The sequence below is a fragment of the Molossus molossus genome, unplaced genomic scaffold (assembly GCF_014108415.1).
Source record: "Molossus molossus isolate mMolMol1 unplaced genomic scaffold, mMolMol1.p scaffold_m16_p_3, whole genome shotgun sequence".
Lineage (NCBI taxonomy): Eukaryota > Metazoa > Chordata > Mammalia > Chiroptera > Molossidae > Molossus > Molossus molossus.
This window is the reverse complement of record NW_023425366.1, coordinates 81,238,063-81,255,501: the sequence shown is the minus strand read 5'-3', so window position 1 is coordinate 81,255,501 and position 17,439 is coordinate 81,238,063. Positions and strand designations below refer to the sequence as shown.

General features: G+C 38.8%; 2 protein-coding genes across 11 annotated transcripts in view; one reads left to right on the top strand and one right to left on the bottom strand.

Moving 5' to 3' along the window:
* Positions 1–1,766, top strand: part of MCC (MCC regulator of WNT signaling pathway) — a 253,338-nt gene extending 251,572 nt beyond the window's left edge. Inside the window, exon 17 of the mRNA XM_036280129.1 lies at positions 1,522–1,766. Within this exon, the coding sequence (XP_036136022.1) occupies positions 1,522–1,702 (181 nt within the window). The 3' untranslated portion in view covers positions 1,703–1,766. The remainder of the gene's footprint in view (positions 1–1,521) is intronic.
* A 1,193-nt stretch (positions 1,767–2,959) lies between these two features.
* DCP2 (decapping mRNA 2) overlaps positions 2,960–17,439 on the bottom strand; it is a 60,385-nt gene continuing 45,905 nt past the window's right edge. For 2 of the 10 annotated variants that reach the window (XM_036280137.1, XM_036280136.1), the window contains exons 10-12: positions 17,086–17,137; positions 15,028–15,099; positions 7,035–7,518 (exon numbers count right to left, since the gene is read on the bottom strand). In XM_036280137.1, coding sequence (XP_036136030.1) covers positions 7,418–7,518; positions 15,028–15,099; positions 17,086–17,137 — 225 coding nt within the window. In that variant the 3' untranslated portion in view covers positions 7,035–7,417. Of the gene's footprint in view, positions 2,996–5,881; positions 5,906–6,797; positions 6,866–7,030; positions 7,519–11,810; positions 15,100–17,085; positions 17,138–17,439 lie in introns of those variants that run through there. The other 8 variants (XM_036280133.1, XM_036280134.1, XM_036280135.1 and 5 more) reach the window with 8 other exon arrangements.

Genomic DNA, 17,439 nt, shown 5'->3' with positions numbered 1-17,439 from the left:
TCCTCGCCAGCCCGTGAGCGCCTGGTCTTCCCTCTGGCACAGGCCCCGCCCCCCTCAGTGTTCCACAGGTCAAGACCAGTCCTTGAGCCAGTGTTTGGGGAATGCAGCACAGAAATGCATTGTGTGGCCTGTCTCCTCTTAATACTTTACAAGTTCTGAGAAGTCATGCCATGTTTTTAAAACCCTATTTGTGTTTATGCCAATATTTTTCCAATGAAACTGGAACACTTTGGAAGCACTGCTCTGAGACTCAGCTCGAGCATGTGGGCTCAGGACCCGCATAAAACTCCCAAAACAGAGGAGCTCCAAGAGCTTTATTCCTGTAATTATTTATCCATGGACGCTTCTCATTTTATAAACCAAAACAAGCCCTGGCCAGTTTGGCTCAGCGGTTAGAGCGTCGGCCTGCGGACCAGAGTTCAGGGTTCGGTTCCCGCTAAGGGCACGTGCATTGGTTGCAGTTTGTCCCTGGCCCAGTGGGGGCCGTGCGGGTGGCAGCCAGTTGTGTCTCCCTCACATCGATGTTTCTTTCTCCCCCCGCCCCCATTCTATCTGAAGGTAAATGCAAAAATGTCCTCTGGTGAGGATAAAAAAAAAAAAAATTAAAAACTAAAAATTTTTAAAGTTTCTATTAATTCGTTTACTAAAACAAATTCTTTACATGTAATACAAATGGCTTTTATTTTAAAAATAACTTATTTTACAAAAACAGAGTGGCAGTTTTACAATTTTGAAAAGTTTGAGAGTCTGGTTTAATAGAAGATAGCTAGAATCGCTCAATTGCTTCTACTGGCAGTATATTGTTTTGAAATAGATCAAGGATGAAAAATATAGGACCTCAAAGATCCCCCTGGAAGGGCTTTCAGAAAACTCGGGGGCCAGTCCTCAGGCCACACTCACAGAACCTGAATGCGCAGGAAAGGGGCTGGGTGCTGTTTTGGAGCACGGAGGACGTCAGGACTTACCTGCCCTCGTCCTTCTGGGCTCCCGGGGCAGACAGTGCAGAGGCCTGTATTCTGTCCGGCTGGCATTGGCTTAGGGCCCGTGCACTCTGAATCCCACCGGTCCAGAGGACAGAGGGGGGTCGTCCCCCATCCTAGGTGAGGCAGTTAGACTACAGTGCGTGGGGAACTCTTTCCTGTTAACACTTGACCATCTGTTGCAGGCAGCCATGAATGACAGACACAGTATTTGTATTTAAATGACAAGTTTCTGGACTTCAGCTCCCTTTCTGCTTATTTTGGAAGTGGCTAGTTTGGACCGTTGGTTTAAATCTCTCCTAATATATTTGTAACAAGCTTCTAGCGGTCAGGCTGAATTAACCACGGTTAAGCCAAGAGAGGAATGGCCATGAGTGTTGAAGTACTAACCCCTTGACTTCAGATTCTTGCTGGAGAGGCTGAGTGGTGCTTACTGAACTGGGTACCCAGGTGACGGGGGAGGGCCAGGGGAGGAAGGAGTGTGTGTGTCTCGATGCTGCCTCGGGTGAATCTTCAATCTCTTTCTTCTGTTCCTACATAGCAACCTGGTGGCTGCCTATGAGAAAGCTAAGAAGAAGCATCAAAACAAACTCAAGAAGCTGGAGTCCCAGATGATGGCCATGGTAGAGAGACATGAGACCCAAGTAAGGATGCTCAAGCAAAGAATAGCTTTGCTGGAGGAAGAAAACTCAAGACCACACACCAATGAAACTTCACTTTAATTGGCGCTCCGCCACCAAAGTTCTGCCCGAGGAAGCTACACCATAGGTGATCACCGGAGAGAAAAGGGCCCAGGGGAAGTACCTGTTGGGAGAATTAAGGAAGGGTGGCAGGTAGGTCAGCACTCGGACAATGGTGTGCCTTGGACTCAGCCCTGGAGGTGAGTGTCCCTGATGACACTGCGTAGACTCCATCCCCAGGATCCTGCTCCTCCTCTCCAGCCCCATGGCCAACTGTGCCACGCTCGGCCGTGCCTCCGCTTCCAGCACTGGCTTTGTCACTCTCCCCTTTTCTGTTCTGGAGGTTGTGCATCTGTGGTGTCCCAGGCATTGTTTTATAGGACTCTCCACTTTTCTTCTGTTTGATAGACAGTGACCTTATCTCTAGCATCCCAATTTCTCCTCTTTCCTTCTCCTTCGGGGGAAACACACGCACAGGTGTGTGTCTTGTATCTAGATTTGCTTCCTGCAACAAGGCTCTGGTTTTCAAGTCCCATGTGTCAGCTCTGAGATACAGGCTGTCACTCAGAGATGCTCTGGGAGGCAGATTACAGGAGGATGGCACATAGGGGTTCCTGGACACGAAGGTGTAGGTAGAGCAGCCCTGGGGCTATGCCTGAACATGCTGTACAAGAGAATGAAACTACTTCAGCTCTCATTGTGGAGGCAGGGCTGGGAAAGGAGTTCCCTCCTGACTTGTGGGGTGCCCCCACCCAGGGGGGCCTCATCAATAGCCAGGGCTTAGAGCTGAGAAAACGCTGTTGATGTGTGTATTGGAACTAAAATTTTACCTGGAATTTTTTTCAAGAGCAGAGGAGCATCTTAGAACTTTCTGCCCACTCCAGGGCACTACATAACTGCTGTTTGCATGAAACAAAGTTTACCCACAGAAGTACAGGTGTAGCTCCGGACCGGCCTCCATTTCTCCAAAGGCAAGAGGCAGGACAGTAGGCTGATCCCACCTATCTAAGAGGTTGCTACTGAACCGCCCATTCAAGACTTCGCTCCTGCAGTTGTGAAGGGCAGAGGGTGAGGGAATGGTCCTTGAGGCTCCTCCTTTTACTCGCCCCCCCCCCCCCCCCCCCCCAGACTTGGTGATGGTTATTTAGCATATGGTGCTTAAATCAGTTAAATTTCAAGCAAAATGCTGAGAGGGCTGGGCAGGACCAGAGTACCTGAATTCTTTCAGGAAGGGCTTCCAGCTTCAATTCGTTCCTTTGCTGCTGCAGCTTCAATTCGTTCCTTTGCTGCTGCAGCCTTCACTGTTTTACCCTTTCACTTTCTTCTGTAGTTGCCCTACAGAGACATTTAAAGGACCACTCGCCATGTGTTCTGTGCTCCTGAAGACCCATCCCAAGTGCCCACTGAGAAATACGTCCCAGTGCCACAGTTCACAAACGCTTGCTTATGACCAGGTCATCGCATTAGTGTCCCATGGCCATAAGATCAATGTTTTCAGAGAGCATGGATCAAAAGTCGCTCAGCCTTCTGCACAGTGGGGAAGGGCGGCCACTCTAGCCACCGCCTTGGAGGGCAGAGTTTTATCCCAAAGCAGCCAGCTTTCTCAGCCAAGCAGTGAGGCTGCCCAATCTTCAAAACAAGTCAGCTGGTACTGGTCTGGGTGCTTGGACCACTGAGAAAGTGTCGGCTTGTTCCTGTTAAGAATCTGCCATTCAGTTTAAGTTGGTTCCTGTAAGTGATCTTTTAAAATCCCTTTTACCTTTGGGTAGATTTCATTTTGTCGCAAGAAAAATGTTTTAGCTGAAAAGTATGTCCAAAAATGGTTTAACAGACAAAACCACACAGTTCCCCAGCTTGTGTAGGGAATGTCCTCCTCTAAGCACATGGGGAGCACGTCGAGGTGGGTGTGTGAGGTGGACACAGCTGTGGCTCCGGACACAGGAGTAAGTCCCATCTACCACCCTGTTAGGGCCATGTAGCCCTCGGCACATGAAGGTCCCGACTCTTCTATTAAGAGCCCCGTAAACTACCTGGCCTCATTTAAAGTATTATGTTGAACTATAAACTCAAACTATGTGGTGACTGGGTGAAAACTATTTCCCCAGTAAAACTGTTACTTAAATGTGTAGAATAAAAAAGCTATCATTAAATAGTTGATTTCCTTTCCTTGTATTTTTCACACACTCCCCACTTGGGGGGCCTACTAAAAGTGCATTGATTATTAAATGACTGCAGGTGCCTGGAGGATTTTCCTTTTTGACTACCTGAATTTTCTTTCTGAATAGAGAAGCTGGTTTACATTAACATCTCCATCAGAGGTAAAACAGTGTTCTTAATTCCAACTTGTATGAGGTTAAAAACACTTTTGGCCCATCATATTTTTGTCTTCATTTCCTCGGTGGTTTCTTAACCCTTTTAGGCAGTTGCCTTCTCTGTTGGCTCTTAGAAAGGACCCATTTCACAGTTCTCTCGGAGTATAGTTCCCACTGCTGAACTGAGGCAAAAAGCAGATAAGACAGAATTCTGGCGGAAGCTGCTGTGCCATCAACGTGGGCACTCCCACTGCATCTGCTGAGCTGCGTGCTCCAGCTACCCAAACTGCCACAGACTCTCACCAAAAGTGACTTATGATTACATTAAATGTCTATGCCCTCAGACAGCTGACACTCATCACGGCCTGCCCACTTCTCACGTTCTAGCCCCAGAGGTACACTAGATAGCTCATCACTGCCAATGCAGTAATTAGCTGTTTCATACTCGCTCGCAGCTGCTGGCATGTCAGGCTTCTGAAGTTAACGTCCACTGCCTAAAACTGGAAATGTCAGGTCAATAAAAAATTAAGTGCCAGTTAAACATAATTGCTTAATTCTCCCTTGAGGTGCATGCATTTCTTATAGAGTTTTCCTCAGAGCCTATAGCAATACTTTACAGGAACCTCAGAGAACTCTGAATTAGAGCCTATAAGGCTCTTTCTTAAAAACCATTAGAGAAGTAAAATCCCCACTAGCCACATCCTAAGAAAAACTGGAAACTATCTGACCGTCTCCTAATTCTATCTAAATTACGCTTCAACTGAAAAAGTGCCCACGGTGACCTGAGCTCCCTATGTCTCAGGCATGATTACCAACCTCCACAGTTTCCTTCTAAAGACATTTTCCCATGGTTCACAAAAATTATCCTGCAATGAATTTTATCATTAATTACCCTCTCATTTAGTGTACCATGCTTGTGTTTTAAATTTAGTGATAAGAAAGACATCAAGACTACAAAAAAAAAAAAACCAAACTTTTATGAATGACTTCTGAAAGTCATAAGGCTCCAAAAAGCTGTGTCATTTGCAAATGCATTAACTGGAAGTGTGTCTCCTCCATGAAACTATTTTCTCTGATGATTAATCAAAGTTTTACACTGAATTTAATTAGGGTATGCATACTCATTGTATTGCCCGAGGTGGGGAGTGAAGGGGACGACATAAGTAACGTTTTTGTTTTTTCTAGGGTAGGTGACACTAAAAAAATCTGCAAATATCATACATAGCAATTATTTTTCTATTTGTCAAGAAATAATACAATCACCACCTTTCACTGAGGCTTGCAAACTCCCTAGTGTGCAGAAGCTGGGCACTGACCTTTGTTAAGAGACAAAACAAAAAATTATGCCTGTTTTTGCACACAGCTCTCACTGAAGTTTATCCAAATCCTATTCTAGTTCGAAGTTAGCCCTGAACCTGTGGCCTTCTGCAGTTCCTCCTGACAAAGTTACTTTCTGACTGACTACACTTTTGTATTCAATATTAGATATACGCTTTAGGCTGTCAAGCAATAATTTTTTAGAACGGGAATCAAAATTATCAATTAATGTGATGCTGGCTGCTGCTAAAATATAAACAAGTGGAAAAAGATACAAGTTGGAATAGCAAAACAGGAATCCATGAACAACTGCAAATTCCTGTGTAAAGGAAGCTAGTTTCAGAGACAACAATTACATTTTCGGTTAAGAGTTATATTAGACACATTCTCTATCACTCACATCTGAGATTTTGCATGTGACAAGAAATCATTCTGTCCCAGTAACAGCAAGTACTATTGGATAACCACATCCTTGACCGGTAGTACTTGATTTTTTCATAGTCGAGGTAGATGCAAATCACTCACCTACTAATCACCTGAAATATCAGCTTGGCAGAACAGAGCAAGCTACATACAAGATTCCCTACATCCACACCAATGACTTGCGTCACTGTTCCTGCAAATCAAACCCATGTAGAAAATGTTGTTTGTAGAAGTCCCGGTATTCACTTACAGTGTTCATGTCAGGACTGCCACGTGGACAGGAGCCCCTAATTTTGTTTGAACCCAGTGCAAAGATAATGAAACATATTCTTTTCTATTTCTGAATTTTTAGACTTACTTTGCATGAGATTTAAGCTTCCTATTATTTGAAAATGTGCTACTTTTAAACCACTTGAATTAGAAAAACCTGCTTGAATGTATTGTCAGTTATTAAAGCACATGTGACTAAGTTTGCATTGTCAGTATTGTTCTACTGTTTGTATTGAAAGTCTCATTTTAAAGTTGTCTCTTAGCACTGTACTATACCTTGTAATTTTTTAGATCCTTCATTTATATGCTTTAAATGTTACCAGATGCCTTTAGTTTTAGCTGCTGTAAAATAGCTACTTTATGTTATTTGATATAGAATTGTTTTTTAAAATCTCCGTTTATTTATACAGAGACATTTATAATATTTTACAAACATTCTTATATTCTGAATAAATATTTCTAATTCCAGGATGTACTTTAACTGTGTTCATTAAAAAGTAATGTTGTCCTTCGTAATACAATAAGTTTGTCTAACATGTAACTATCAGATCTGTGGTGGTTCACATTAATCACAAGCCCTAGTCAAAGCAGGGGCTAGAAGACAGACTATAGTACTAGGTCAAAACAACCAAAGAACCTTATTTATCACCAATTTCTATTTGGCTACCTTTTCAAGTTTGGTATGAATGGGAAGTTTTTAAAGGACCCCACCCCTTTTTTTAAAATCACTTGTCTAAGACGGGAAATACATACCGATTATTTTTCTTGCAGAGACACTCTACATTTTAATATTTCTTCCTATCATAAAAACATACCTTTATCTCATACTTGTCATTTTTTATCGGTCCAAAGAGATGCAACCATAATATGAGCAACTTGGAATCTATAATAATAAGTAACAGCAGAAAACAAGTTAAAAGGTAGTAAGTAAAACTGCCCAAGCAGCAAATTTATTGATATTGCACTACAGTCAAAATTTAACACAATAATATTTTTACAGAAAACCAATATTTGAACAACCAACTGAAAAAAAAGTTTTAAAATATAAAGAAAACATTCCATCATTCAAATTGTATTTTGTAATTTCTAAATTGGTATTACATCAAAGGCTTTCAAAAAGAACATAACTGTTAAGACACAAGAATTTGTTCATTTTCTCAGTGGAGAGTACAGCTGGCATTTCTACTCAACTGTGCAAGTGTAGTAATCCTGCAGACATTTAAAGTCCCAATTCATAAACACGAGTCACTCTTTTATTTATGACCGTCACATCCAATATAAGTGAAAATCAGTCATTAACACCAAGGGGAAGAAACAAAGCCACTGTTTAGACAGAACATAACAAATCTGCTCTAAAGTATCAACTGTTATAACTACAGGGTGATCCCGACAGGTATCTTGGGGCTCCTCCTTTCCTGTTCCCCCTGAATGTTGACTAATTAAGCAAAACAAGCACCAAAAATTTAATCACTACCATAGGCAGAATCACTCCAACGCAAAATTTACTTACAGTCTTTCTCCAAACATTAAAATGCCCTAAGGTAAAGTAATAAAATGCTGCTATAATTAAAGCAAAAATTAAATGATAAATCATTTTACATAAGACAAAAATGATTACTGAATAAAGTTTACAAATCTATTTAGTTATCACATTTATTCTAAAGTCCAGTCTTCTCAACTGAATATCATATACTTAATAAAATCATTTCATCGATTTTTCCGCCAGCTTTTTAAGTTCCTAATAAAATGTGTTTAACATGACTCAGCATAAACATCTTCACCTTTTTCACACTAAAACTATTCCCAAGAAAACTGTTTTAAGACTATGTATCTTTCATGAACATTACCTAGTCCCCACAGCATAAAAGACACCTGTTCATATCTTGTTTTGGAAACAGGCAAGGTATAAAAAGAAGCCAATTCTTACTTCCCATCCAAACCAAAGAGTATGTATGCCCTTATTTTGCTTAGACAAAATTACATAAGATTTCACTTTACAGCTAATACATGAATTATAATTCCATTTGATTAATCATTTTATTCTGAAATAAGTTTGTTTGAAATTTTTATTAAAGCCAACAAGTAAAATTAATCTGAATTGTATGAGTCAGTGCCTACCAAAGACAATTTTTATAAGGTATTAAGCCAATAAGCAAACTTCAAAAACAATTATAAAAAAATACATGTGTGTATATATTATGTATGTAAAAAAAAATAGTTCATGATTTTATTTTCCTTCTCTATTTGTTCCTGAAGAAAAACAGTTTGTGATATTTATCAAATGGAAGTCAGGTTAGCAGTCTCCTGCCCTAACTCTGAAGTGAAATATATGCAAAAAGTAACATTAAAGACACAGTTCTTTGGACACTTGCACTTGAAACTACAAGATACTTGGACAAGATCCAAACACAAACCTAAAATGAGCAGTAAAGACGGCAGTGCCCTAGGACAGTGGTGAGATGTCTTCTGTGCTTTTTAATCAGTGCATATCCTAGGTCAAGTACATGAAGAGTACAAGTCCACCGCTATTCACTTGTAGCACATCTAACCAACCAAGATGCTCAGGAATAGTTACTGCCTTTCTCAATTTCATTCATCGCTGAAGACCTTTTCTTTACTTTCATTTGCTGCCATCCTATCTATTCCTAAATATCACATAAGCATAAGCCAAGATATCATTTTACAAAGAACTAGATAGCTATTTAAAGCTTGAGAAATGACTAGCAACCTAGATTTGCGCTGCAAATGTTTCACACCAGAGTTTGTAGTTATACATTGCTTTAGAACCTCAGATTCAATGATTTAAAAACAGATTAAATTGTTATTCTACCTTAAAAAGTCCACAGCCTAAGAATATTAACTAAGACCTCTCAAAGACTGAGGACCAGCAGAACACTGCCCATTTCATCCCAGAAACGCACAGAAATTTTCTTTGTTCCCTATCCAATTTGACAGCTATAGACACTGACCCAAAACAGCACAGGTGTCCACAGCCCTCCAATATGCTTATGGCCCAAGAGTCATAGTGGGATCAACTCTGGAAGGCAACATAAGATTGCTGCTTGCAAATTCCCACAGTGGCAGATTCACCCTAGGTATGCAGCAGAAAAAAAACAAAACAAAAAACTTCTACTAAAGGGTTAATACAAGGTGGGGTGGGGGGAATGGGGAGAGGGACTCACTGTCCTCTTCTTGGCTGGTCACACCATGAAAAAGGATTAAGAAACAGGTCTTCAAATGGTACAACAGACAGAAGCCAATATCCAAAACAACACCCCAACATCTGTAAGAATCCTCCCACCAAAAAAGCAAATCTGTGTCCAGGCCTTGTTCTCCCACCACTGGACCAAAGTACTAAAGTCTACTAAGAGGAGGGTCCGTGTGAAACAAAATTACAAACATTGGCAACAGACTTCTATATTGAATCCCTTTCCCCAGAGCACTCTTGACGACACTACACAGTTAATGTAAGCACCTTGTCAGTTAGTTTCTTTTACATTTTGCTTTCAAGCTGCTACCATAGCTAGATCATCCCCTCTGCTAACACAGAAGACCCAAGACAAATGGAATCTCTTTAAACTGGTAGGTAATTTCATTAAACTGGGGACCCATATTAAAGATTCAATTATGAACATTTCTCAAGATATAAGGCTTCCATACTTTTATTATAGGTGTTGTTTTTTTTTTAATTTATACTTCTCTGTACTTTATGTTCAACTCTGAGCAGCTAAGCTTGTGGAAGCCAGCCCTTCAAGTCCACTCCCATGCACAAGAGGTAGCTTTACTGTTTCCCTAGCTATATACACACTACTATTTTCAATAGCAAATGCAAAGCAACTAGATGGAAAGGGATGGACCACCATTCAGGACAAATGTATAGCTACCACGTGAAGTGACTATGACACACAATGGACTACGGCTGTGTGTGCTCTGGGTTGTGTTCCTGTGAGAAAGCAATAAAACTTCAGTATGGCTGGAGTTGCAAAGTGTCAGCACAGGAAAGGCCAGACTCCCAAAAGCTGAACTTCAAAGTGAGAAAATTTACTTTAGATTTACAAGATTGCTTGGCCAACATCCCAAGGAAAAATTAATTATCCAGAGCTAGAAAATGCTTGGTAATGGCCACGCAATATTAAGACTCTGCTGGGGGTAGGCAATGCTCACATTTCTAGCCTAGTACACCATACAGCACTCAAGAACTCATGTATCTTCTATAATTTCTTCCCTATGCTCTCTTTGCCTAGCAACTATACCTATCTTCTCCCTTCAGGGCACTTTGGTTCTAAAATAATAGCCTATTGTATTTTTTGAAACTTCAATCCAGAACTCTACTTTGAAAACATGGACAGACCCTTTCCTGGCCATCTGCCATCTTTATGACACAGGAGTACAAACTTCAAGAGTAGCTCAATTTCAGAGAAAAGGGAAAGCCCATCATAATCTCACTTTTAGAATGTTAGGCAACTATACAAATGCACTTTAAAGTCTTAGGACAGAATACAAAATGAGGACTCTAGTTAGGCTTTACCAAGCTATCAGGAATAAGGCTTAATGAAACTGTTGTTTTACTAACACTTGTTCACCTAGAGACAGGTACTTAAAAGGTAAAGGATATTGATACCATCAGACAAAAGTTTGTCTTATCATTAATCTAAAGTTACAGCAATACATAAACCCCTTCTCCAGGCCAGAAAATAATCCAAGTCAAAATTAGTAGATAACACTTATTTTTCTTCAATCAGAAAAATGTTAATAAATTTGACCTTATAATTGATTAATATGCAAAGAAAATACTGCCTCAGAAAATAACTGAGACACAATAGATGTCAATCAAAACAAAATCTCTGAGCAGAGAGAGAAAATGGTGCAAAAATGGTACAAAAATACAGAAAGCCAAGAGATGTTATCAATAGTAAGAAAAATAACTTAGCTAACTTGTATAATTGACTTTGCTCCTTTCTGCTCAAGTTAACTAAGTACTGGAGACCAAAAAAAAAAAAAAAAAAGTTAAATGAGAGAATAGGTAATGAAATGTTTTTAAATACTCACATAGAGTCAGATCTGAATATTTCTAAAGACCACCACAATATGTTAAGTTTTACAGATGAATTTAATCCCTTTGGAAGGATACTATTTGCTTAGAATTCAGTTATTTTTATTTGATATTACAGTAGTCCCCACTTACCCATGGATATGCATTCTACAATCCCCTGTGGATGCCTGAAACCAAAGACCCTATATACACTATGTTTTTTCCTATACACATATCTTCTCACTTAAAGGAAGCACTTTACAGCTTCTCTTTGGCACATTAGTTGCCAGCATCACTGCTCTTGTGCTTTGGGGCCATAATTAAGTAAAGTAAGGGTTACTGGAACACAAGCACTGTGATACCGTGACAGTCAATCAGATAACGGAGACAACTAGGTGACTAATGGGTGGGGGAGGGCAGGGAGCATATACAGCGTGGATCCATGGCACAGAGGGATGATGCAAGTCCCTGGCTGGAGGGAGCAGGACAGCATGAGATCTCATCACGCCACTTAGGACAATAAAAAATTTAAAACTGAGGAAATGTTGCCCAGCAGGTGTGGCTCAGTGGATTGAACGTCACCCCGTGGACTGACAGGTCCCGGTTCAATTCCCAGTCAGGGCACATGCTGGGGTTGTGGGCTCGATCCCCAGTAGTGGGTGTGCAGGAGGCAGCCAATCGATGTTTCTCTCTCCCTCCCTTCCTCTCTCTCTCTAAAAATAAAAAAATAAAATAAATCAATAAAAACATATTTTTTAAAAACTTATTATTTATTTCTAAAATTTTCCATTTATTATTTTCAGACCACAGTTGCTTATGGATAACAACCACAGAAAGCAAAGCCGTGGCTAAGGGAGGGCAACTGAACACATTACTAAAAGACAAACTACCCACCCAATCTTACAGCATAAAATTTTGCTAAATTTCGCTACATATCTTCATTTATCTATACTGATATTTGATAGAAAAATAAGGATATTCAAGCGCAAAGCAGCAAGCAGTGACCACAGCTCCTCTGACAGAACAGACTTGCCTTTATATGTAAGCATGAAAATCCAACTTAATTTTCAAACATGTTCAATCAAATTTCACCCATGCTCACAAAGAATTCTATTAGGTTCTCAGACATCTTCAAATGTTCATGTCCCAGAAGAGCATCACTGTTTGAAATTCTAAAACCGCTTACTATGCCTTAATAAAAACTTGTGAAAACATGTAAACCATACCCCTATCTTTTGGATTACAATGGTTAAGTACAAAAACAATTCATTTAACATCTTACAAATCATTAGTTATATATAAAAGCACCTACAAAATTTAAAAAAATAAGATTCACAGTGCACTAAACTTTGGAACATATAAGGTTGGAACATAAGAACATTTAAGAAGTGGGTTCAAAGACCTATTTCTCCCTCAAAGGCATAAACATAATGAAGCCAACACAACTACTCTTCTCATTTAGCTTAAAATGCAGCACAGAGAAGTAAATTATTGCATATTCAGCATACTTCTTTATTGTTTGATTTCTTCAAGCCATGCTAAAATTTCTCAAAGGAGAAATCCAGTTCTGTGCTAAGAAGCATGGCCTTTCTCAAGGAAACCTGAACACTGAGAATCTAATACACAAGTTCAAGGGAATAAGTATAGCCGATGTACATAAAGCAGATACATCCAAATTACACATTTTCTGCATAGTTTAGTCACATCACACACACACAAACTTTATTCATATCTTTTACCTTTTCTTTATGTCTCAAACTCAAGATAGCTAGAAGCCTCAAATTATCAAAATCTCACCAACAATACCCTTATTTTGTTCCACAGTGCATGAGTGAGGCAGCATAACAGCAATAACATTGAACTATGGTTAAACTACCGTAACTGAAAAGAGATAACTTGTTGGTTCTTGAAAGGCCCAATACTACTAGAAGACATACTTTTGATTACTAACTCAAATCTCTTTTGCTTTAGTACTGAGAACTGAAAAATCCAACTCTAGGCATCAGACAGACTGACCATAGTATAGTACTCACTTAAAAAGAAAAACACACACAAAACAGTAAAAATTAAATGGTTTCCAGATGACAGTAAATGAGTGAAAATGATTTAACTGTCAGGCAAATGAAGTTTTCACTTCCTTAACAATTTAACAGAAATCTGGAATGCTGGGACCAACTATAAATATGGCTCAAGGAGACCCAGGCAAAGCAGCTGTATTTCTGGAAAGAAGAGTAAAAACTTCCAAACACAATCATATAATGCATTTTTTTTAAAATCACAGAAGGACTCACAAATTTGTCACATTAAAAGATGCAGCATTGTAAATAACCTAATCCTAAACACAATGCTGCAATTGTGAATTCTCCTGCTTAGCACCAAGAGGGTGACACTTTCATTAATAAATAGAATTTCTCCTTTAAAATCAAGCCATTTAAAAGCTAAAGCAAATACCAAGTGAATTCCTTACAATAGCATTTCTTTTGAAAGTCCCATGAGTTACATGAGTCCCTATTAAATAGACTATCTATACAGAATAAAGATTTCTACAATGAAATTTACAAGCAGAGATATATTTTGTGGATACCACATGTAAAAAACGATTTTTAAAACCCACATGACAGATGCACACGCACGCATATGCTCGCACCCCCCACACACAAAGAAAATACCTTCATTGAGGTCAGAAGCAGCCCAAACACTAAAGCCCCCTTAAAGCCCTGGTGATTGTCCTCAATTATAGCTGAAATCCTTCTTGAAATGGGCACTGCCATCCTTATTTGGATTTAAGAATCCTGAAAGAGCAAAATACATTCCTAGGAGTTATGTATGTTACTTTCATGTTCTGATCTTCCCCTAAAGAGAGGCTGATTTGTACTTGGGTAAACTGCACAGCCCTTCCATTCTCGCGCCATCGTCCAGGGGCTTCAACATGCTAATAAAAGAAAGTTAGTCTCTGCTACTACTGCAAGTTGGAACCGAATATAACATCAGTTTCCAAAGATTAACACTGAGATGCAATGTAAAACTTAATAATGTCAATATTCCATATGTATTTACACAACCGTAATATAGAATATTATCTTCACAAGAACAAAACTCTACACTAAAGGGTTGGTGGCAGGATGGTGAAGACATAACCAAGGCAGTTGCTGCATCCGAGCCTCCATGCTCTGTTGCCCTCTTCTCCAGCAGTCTCACAGGCTTACTGACTGCATGCAGCACAATGCAAAATTAGAGCAGCAATTCCCTACCGAACCAACTCAGTCCCTCTCCAGACTGAGGACATGGTTCTTAAATGAAGGGCTAAGAGTTCATTTTGAACATGAACATTATATAGGAGATGCTGGCTCTAAACAAAACCTTTCAACAAAACTTCAAGCAGAGGAGGATTAAAAGCCTAAGTGGTTAGAAATAAAGAAATACACAAAATGCCACCAAAGAAGATGTCCTGCAATCTTGACTTCTATGACATTCCAGCTCTTGTGTTCATTTAATAAACTATGTATTTTGTTTCTTTTAAAATTACAATGTAAAGAAACTATTATTGCAATCACTAAAGTGGATAGACAGAGCATTTCTATTAATAATGATAACTGATAACTCAAACACTATTTTCTCGGTCAGAATATAAAATAAAAACCACAATCACAGGGGGGGAAAAAGGTCCTCATAAAAAGCAACTTAAATTCATTAGCCAAACACTGAAAAGGTAAATCTGTATAAAAGGTTACAAAACTGCATTTACAGTCCAAATTCATGTTTCTTTCTACGCTCTCTCCTGCACAGAGAAAAATCTCCTCAGAAACATCATTGCCTCCCTGCATTTCTTTAAAACACCTGAGAAAGGTAAGGCTCAGAGAGACACCCACTCAAATGCAACAAGTCTCTGCTCGGGGAACTTCCACAACACATCTGCTGTTATCAAAGGTCCAAGATTTTCATTATAGCATTATGGTCAAACTTGAAACTCAAAAAGGCTCTGGATGAAAAGGGGAACTTGCAATGTCCATTACATGCCACAGTCTGTCCCTCAGCATGTTCTAGCAACTGGTCGTCCCCAGAGCAAGGTAAGTCATATGCAGCATCTGTGTAAAAAAAACATAGGAAGTAAGCTCAGTAATGAATAAGAAATAAAATACTACCCTTCACCTTTTCTTATAAAGGAATTCATCATGTACAGTCTATTTTTATCTCCCACACTCTAAATTGAACCTAAGTTGAAATCTCCAAGATATTTTCCTTTCCCTAAACTCAACTGCATATTAGTCTGTTATTACTTATTTTCACATATATATTCAAAATCATAATCTCAGTCTTTAAGACTTTTAATATTCACTTGTTTTTAAAAATGGGCATACCTTTGTTTGCCAATATTTATATTCTGTGCAAAAATAACAGGAGCTTGTTGACAGAAATCAAAATGTAAGCATTGTAACATTAAACTTACAATGTAAGATTTGTAAAAATTCTAATTCTAGAAAAATAAAGCTGAAGCTTTATTTGGAGCTTACCAATCTTCAGGAAATATATCAAGCTAAAGAAAATCCCAACTTTTCAAAACCATAGTACAACAAAGCACCAACTCATCATGGCTTTTTTGTGGTTTGTTTGGTTTGTTTTATTTCTAATACAGCAGGAAAGTATGTTGGGAATAGTCACCAAGAGGCTGAGGCAAAAAGTCTGAAATGAGGTTTCCCAGGACAAGAAAACTTTTAAACTTCCTTCTCAAGACAACTCAAAATGTTATATGTCCATATGATGTCCAACTAAGCCAGGTATACAGTTACAGTGCACCTTCTTTTACATTCCTAAATATAGACTTTTTCAAGATTTTGTGAAATAACTTATTTCTGAACTCACATTAATTAAACCATCAGCCTATCATATCCCCATCAGCCAAGGTGGCCAGAAAATCCTATTAAGAGAATTTCTATCCCATAATTCATCTATACTAAACTAATGATAGTTTCTGCTTCTTCATAGTTAACCTTCACTTTCCAAAACAGGGTTAAATCATCTCCTAAAATAGCTTTTATCTGGCTTAAATAATGGACAGTACTCCAAAAAATATGATTATAATGCTTTTCATTTCTCAAGACTTTTTAGTATAAAAGCTTTAAATTATATGGTAAATAAATGCCTATACTACACAGAAAATTTCACAAAATTCAAAATAGCACCTAAGAAAAAATAGTCTACTGTACTTTCCAATTAAATTAGTATTACCAAAGAGCTTTCTACATTCATCAGTATTACTTTCCAAATCAGATCATATACCTACTCTTCATAACTGAGGATGGAGAAATTCTAAATGTCATTTTAATAAAAGCTATCCTGAGTATCACCTTAAAAAGTTGATCACTGCTGCCCAGGCCAGTTTGGCTCAGCAGTTAGAGCGTCGGCCTGCAGTCCAGAGAGACCCTAGTTCGGTTCCCGCTAGGGGCGCGTACCTCGGTTGCAGTTTGTCCCCGGCCCTGGTTGGTCGTGCGGTGGCAGTTACTACTCAATGTGTCCCTTTCACATCAATATTTCTTTCTCTTTCTCTCTCTCTCTCTCTCCTCCTCCCTCCCTCCCTCTTCCTCCCTCCCACTCTATCTGAACAAAAAATGGAAAAATGTCCTCTGGTGAGGATTAAAAATAAATAAAAAGTTGATCACTGCCTCCAAAAGGGGGGAAATGTTCCCTGTATGAAGTCAGTGCACCCCCTACATATATTCTATATAGCACATAGAATGAGGTCTCCTCCCCTTTATAATACTTGGTTGTACTCCTCCTCTAACCCTTAAGTAATTATTTATCTATGATATTCACGCACAGCACCAAGGCTTGACATTCACAAATTAATAGCATATTGAAAGGGCAAATAATTTCATCTTGATCGTTTAAATAAATTCATTTTAGCCAGTTTCATATTTAGAGAACTTGACCACAAATACGATGACCACATATATAAATTCTCTCTACAGACATGTACAACTATCTCTGCTTACCTATTAGTTTATCCCACTCCAGTAAAATCAAGGTTAAGCCAAAATTCCATGAGGCAGAGATTTAAAAAGAAAATGACTTGCCTGTTTCAAAATTATCCTGAAGTTTTCGTGGATGAAGTTTTTTTTCACATTTCTATGAAAAAAAAATAAACATACACAATATACCATTTCCAGTTATTTCATTTATTATGAGACACCTACTTTTAAAATGTAATATACTGTGAACATTTGTCAATAAATACAAATCTATACCATCGTTTTTAATGAGTATGTGTTACTCTACTACATAGATTTACAATATTGCATTTAATATTATCTTCTTGGATGTTTACATAGTTTCTAGGTTTTCATTATTAAAAAGAGTAATGGGGTGAATATTCTTTTTTTTTTTTTATCCTCACCCGAAGACATTTTTGCATTTATCTTCAGATACAG